The sequence below is a fragment of the Myotis myotis genome, unplaced genomic scaffold (genome assembly GCF_014108235.1).
Source record: "Myotis myotis isolate mMyoMyo1 unplaced genomic scaffold, mMyoMyo1.p scaffold_m19_p_41, whole genome shotgun sequence".
In the NCBI taxonomy this organism is placed as follows: Eukaryota; Metazoa; Chordata; class Mammalia; order Chiroptera; family Vespertilionidae; genus Myotis; species Myotis myotis.
This window is the reverse complement of record NW_023416348.1, coordinates 667,026-672,458: the sequence shown is the minus strand read 5'-3', so window position 1 is coordinate 672,458 and position 5,433 is coordinate 667,026. Positions and strand designations below refer to the sequence as shown.

Below are 5,433 nucleotides of genomic sequence, written 5' to 3'. Positions count from 1 at the left end.
GGAATTGAGAGGCCGAGGCTCAGCCCTCACACCTGGGATAGATCTTAGCCCCACCCCTTCCTAGTTAGGGAAACGGGCTCAGGGAAGTCCCGCACCTGTCAGCAGGTGCGCTCGCCCAACCAGACGAGGCTGTACATGTCATACACTCTCACATCCTGTGTTCAACAGATGGGGGCAGCTTTAGGTTTATGTGGTGCCCTTCTCTGATTTTCTGCTACTGGGCAGGGGCTGCTGCCGACACAGTGACCTGCTACCAGCGAAGAGTCATATGCTAAGCTCAGTGGCTTAAGTGGGCAGCAGTGAAGGCCCTCAAAAGAGACAGGGCCTGCCTGGCCGGGCCAATGCGCAGGTCGTGGGCTCCATGCCCAGGGGTGGCTTGTGGGAAGCAGGCGATCAATGATTCTCTCTCATCATTGATGTGTCTATCTCTCCCTCTCCTTTCCTCTCTGAGATCAATAAAAGTATATTTAAAAGAAATTATATATATACACTAGCGGCCCAGTGCACGAATTCATGCACAATTGGGGTCCCTTGGCCTGGCCTACGGGAATTCGGCTGAAACTGGCTCTCTGACAGCCCCTGAGGAGTCCCAGATTGCGAGAGGGCATAGGCGAGGCAGTGGGACTCCACTGGTGTATGATGAGGGCGGGGAGGGACACAGGAGGTTGGCTAGTGGGGAGGGACCCTGGGAGGGCCCCAGGGCATGTCAGGCCTGTCTAGTTCAGCCCCAATCAGCCAGACCCCAGCAGCAAGCCAACCTGCCAGTTGCAGCGTCTGCCCCCCAGTGGTCAGTGCACGTCATAGCAAGCTGTTGAGTGGCCTTAGCATACAATTCGTGTATTATGCTTTCATTGGTTGAATGGATGACCGGACACTTAGCATATTAGGCTTTTATTCTATAGGATGTTAAAAAAAAAAAGCCAAACAAACGGATAGGGCCTGACTGCTGTGTTGCTTTCTGTAAGGATGGATGTAGGTGGGTGACTGGCAATAAGGGTCTCTGCTGGCAACTAGGATGTGGGCCGAGCTGTGATTTGGGAGTCCCTACGGCCTTTCCAAGACATGGTAAACCAGCTAAGGGGCCTGAGAGCCGCCCGTCCTCCTATCATCTGCCTTACAGCCCTGTGCTGTGCGTCACTTTGCTCAGACACCACTGAGGCCTCATGGGTCTTCATCACCTACCACTGGGTCAGCATGTCTTTTAGTGGCTGTAGGTCTCCCAGCAGGACCCTGTGTTGGAGTCCCTTCTGTGCAGCTGTGCTCTAGGAAGTGAGCAGGTGCATGGAGGCCCTTCATCCTGGGGAATGAGGGTAGCTGCACTGGGGCGGGGCAGGCCAGCGGGTTCCATGGTGCGCATCCTCACCCCACCCCTCTTCCTGCACTAGGAACGTGGACACATCCCCCAGCAGTTCCTTGAGGAGCTGCTGGGGGACATCATGGCCCTCGAGGCTGAACAGGTCCAGAGGAGGAACCAGCCCGCCCACCTGAGCTGGGAGCCGGAGCTGCTGATAGAAGGTAGGCAGCAGCCCCTGGCGCCGGGGAGCCAGCCTGGCTGTGGCTTCTCCCTCACCCAGGGAGCTGAGCCCTTGGCTCTGAATCTCCTGGGTCAGCCCACCCTCAGCCCAAGTCAGTAGGGTGTGATTCAGGGGCCATTTAGGACCGTTTCATTGCCATTCTCCCCAAGGGGAACATGAGGGGCCTGGCAGCCTCAAAGTCAGGACATGAACTACAAGTAAGTAGATTCAGATTTCTCAGCGCCCGTGGGGACCATCCCGGGAGCTTCCAGATGACAGCACGCTGACCCCAGAGGCTGTCTTAGACCTGTCCGTGGGGGATTGAAAGCTCTGGATGGCAGGGGCTTCCCCAGTGCTCACTGACCTGCATTATAACAGAGGCCTGGGCTGATGGCCTCCGATCCTGTCATCCCCGGGCAGATGGGTGCCGTCTGCTCTCTGTCTCCCTGGGCAGGGGCTGCTCAGTGACCTCTCCTCCCGAAGGACCTCACCCACGGGTGGCAAGTACTCGACACGCGCGCCCCAGATCCTCTACCCCCCACAGACCTACTGGTCAATTACCATGCCTCCCACTCCCCAGCTGAGCCCCCCAGACCGCCCCACTCTGACGGCTGGCCCGGACCATGCCATGTCTTTGCCGACTCTGTGAGTCTCTGAAATCCTTGACTTGACGGTCAGGTTAGAACTTGGCAAAAAGTGGTTCCAGCAGTTCCACCGTCTTGAACTTCTGCTTTGGCCTCTCCACGGTCACCTGCCTTCTTCTTAAGCTCTGGGTGGCTCCCCTACCGGCCCCCAGCTGAGCCAGCACAGGGGCCACAACCAACAGCGGCAGCACCTTGTGTACGACACCCAGCTGACCATCCCCGGCCCTCACACCTTGGCCTCGGGGTGGGGGGGTGGCCGTCTGGGGGGATGGTCCTCTCGGGGCCAGAGTCAGAGAGGGGAAGTGGAGGCCCTGGAAGCTGGGCTCTGACTCCACTTTGCTCTTCAGGCTGCACGCGGATCACTGATTTGGAGGAGAATACCCATGCCCTCCGGGGCACAGTAAAGACGCTGAGGGAGGAGAACCAGCAGCTCCGGAAAGAGGTAACAGTGGGCGGTGTCCGGAATAGACAGGCAAGCCAGTGGCCAGGTGTCCCGTGGGGTGACAGGTTTGGGGTTTGCTCTCAAGCCAAGTTCACTCTGTGACCTGACTGTGGCACGGGCTGGGTCTTTGGCTCTGCAGCTGGAAGAGTTGGGGACCCAACTCACCCAGGACAAGGCCAACAGCCAAAAGGAAGAGCTGGAGGGAGAACTCCAGTCTAACATCGCCAACACCGTGAGGCCCTCCAGGGCCACGCAGGTAGGCCCTCCAGAGCGCATGTCCCCCTGGCACCCCCGCCTGCCCGAGGGAGCATCCGGGATCACAGCCGTGTCCTGGTCATTGATCAGTGATTCCTGGGTGACCAGTTCCCTCGCTCAGCTGCAGCTCAGACCAGCAATTCTCAGCCGCTGCTGGCAGCGGGGGCAGGTGTTGCCTCCCAGGGACACTGGCCATCTTGGTGGTGGTTGACAGGACTGAGGGGAGGAGGAGGACGGTGCTGCTGCCTGTGCCCATTCCATGGTTGTTCCGTAAAGATCAGGGTCAGTTGGCTGCTAGTGTTGTTCAGATATTCTGTATCCTGACTGCTGTTCTATGTACATTTTCTATTTCTTTTATTTTTAAAATATTTTTATTGATTAAGTTATTATTTTTTGTGTGTGATTAATCACTATGCTTTTATTATGTTCAATTTGTAACAATGAAATTGGGGGTCACCACAACATGAGGCACTGTATTAAAGGGTCGCAGCATTAGGAAGGTTGAGAACCACTGGTTTAAGGTTTATTTCGACCTCAATTGCTGGCCCCTACCTAGCCTGGCCCTGTTCCGGGCTTGGGCAGGAGGCAACCAACTGATGTGTTTCTCTCACATCGATTCTTTCTTTCTTTCCCTCTCTCCCCCACTCTCTCTAAACATCAACTATCCTCTCGGGTGGTAAACGTGGTCGGGGTGAATGTTCTTGAGCATCTCCAGGAAGGCCTGCGGGGATGCTGCCTCCACATTCTGGAAGGTGTTCTGGACTCTGCCAAACAGGATGAAGGATTTCTCCTCCAGATCGATGAACCCCAAGTGGTTCTCATCGAACAGGATGACGACTCCAGGGTAGCGCCAGTTTGAGGGACATACGGGAACAGTTTCCACGCCATAGAAACACATCCTGCAGGTCCGGGGGTAGTTCTGGTCCCTTGGGCTCACGCCCACAGGCAGAACAAAGGGGGCAGGCTGCTCCTCTGCAGCTGCAGCCCCGGATTCCCCGACGCTGGGCTGGGCAGGGCTCTGCCAGCCATGGCCCTCGCTTTCCTCGGTCCCGTCTTCTTGCTGCTGCGGCTGCTGTTCCCGGAGCACCTGCTCCTCCATCTCCCGGACCAGGCGGGAGAGCTCGTGGAAGTCGCGGAAGATCTCGCCATCTCGCAGCTGGATGCGGCGCGTGAGGTGGATCTCTAATATGTGGGATGCCATTCCCGTGATGTGCGTGAGCCTGGCACACTTCCCGTGGAAGCTGAGCATGAAAATCATGAGGCCCAAGCGATCCGATCGCATTTGCCTTAGAAGAGGCCTGGCCTGTTGAGGTCCTCTGGGTGGCTGGGCGGGAGGTAGAGGCTGCGGTAGGTCAGGCAGTGATGCCGCACTGTGACATTCCATATCAGCGCCTTTCGGCCCGAATTCCTCCCTAAGCCGCGTCGGTGAATCCCTTCGGGGGTCTCTCTTCTGGCACTGGCTGGTGAGCCTGTCCTTCCGAATCTGCAGGCGGCGGCTGTGGGGCCTGCGGTGGCGGCCTTCCATGCACTCCACCGTGGCTGATTTCCGCTCCCTCAGGCGGATTCGGAACGCGGGCTTGAATTGCATTGGGCCGTCCACATGGGTGTTAAGACAAGGCCTGTACGTCCAACCAGTAATGCCTAAGACGTCCACCACTATATACAGCAGTGTTTTATAGAGCTCAATATCTCGCCCCCACAAACCCAAAATGTGTCTGTCTGGGTGGAACAGCTTCGCATAGACTTCTCGGTAAGACGTACCTACTGCCTCCAGATTCTGCAAGGTTTCACAAATGCCAAACTCCTCCCGGCAGCGCCGTCTCCAGATGTTGTCCATGTGCAGGATGCGGCGGAATTTGGTGCAGACCTGGGCCAGGCTGGCCAGGTCGGTGACGGGGAGCGAGGCCAAGATAACCACCAGCATCTCCACCCGCAGGTCCTGCAGCGAGCAGTGCGGGGGCGGCCTGGGGCTCGCGATTCTTCCACTCCCCACCCAGCACCCCGCTGCGGCGTCCGCCTCGAGGTGCTTTTCTGCTGGGGCCTGCTTGCCCTCGGCCGCTGCCTTCTCAGCCTGACCCTGGCTCTTCTGAGGACACCACTTGCCCTTGGCCATTGCCATCTCAGCCGGGCCCTGGCGCTCCTGAGGACACCCACATCCCCGCGAAGAGCCCAAGCCGCAGAGGCAAGCGCACTCCTCCATGCCTCCTTGCTTACCAGCCACCACAGTCGATTAAGTTATTACCTATGTGTCCATATCCCCACATTACCCCCTATTGGTGGGGGGAGGGAACTCATGCTCTCAGCCCCGTGTTGTCCGTGTCCATTGGTTAGGCCTATAATCTTGCATATAAGTCCTTTGGTTGATCTCTATGTCCTTTTAAAAAAAGAGGCTTTTACATGTGGTCAGAGAGGGCAGCCAAGGAGCTGATCCAGAGAGCGGGCATCCTGTGCCCCTAAAGGTCCCGAGTGTGGAGAGGGCGCAGGGCTCCCGTAGCACCATGTGGGCCCGGCCAGCGCAGTTCCTTCAGTGCTGGGAGAACCGCACTCAGCACGGCTGGTGCTGCCTGCCCCGAGGGTC

At 57.7% G+C, this 5,433-nt stretch overlaps 1 protein-coding gene across 1 annotated transcript; it reads right to left on the bottom strand.

Annotated features, from left to right (window-relative positions):
• Positions 1 to 2,193: 2,193 nt before the first annotated feature.
• Positions 2,194 to 4,968, bottom strand: LOC118655012 (F-box only protein 31-like). Its single transcript, XM_036306339.1, has 2 exons — positions 3,598 to 4,968; positions 2,194 to 2,418 (listed from the first exon to the last, which is right to left on the bottom strand). The coding sequence occupies exons 1-2, from the start codon at positions 4,966 to 4,968 to the stop codon at positions 2,194 to 2,196; spliced, it is 1,596 nt and encodes a 531-aa protein (XP_036162232.1).
• Positions 4,969 to 5,433: the final 465 nt, after the last annotated feature.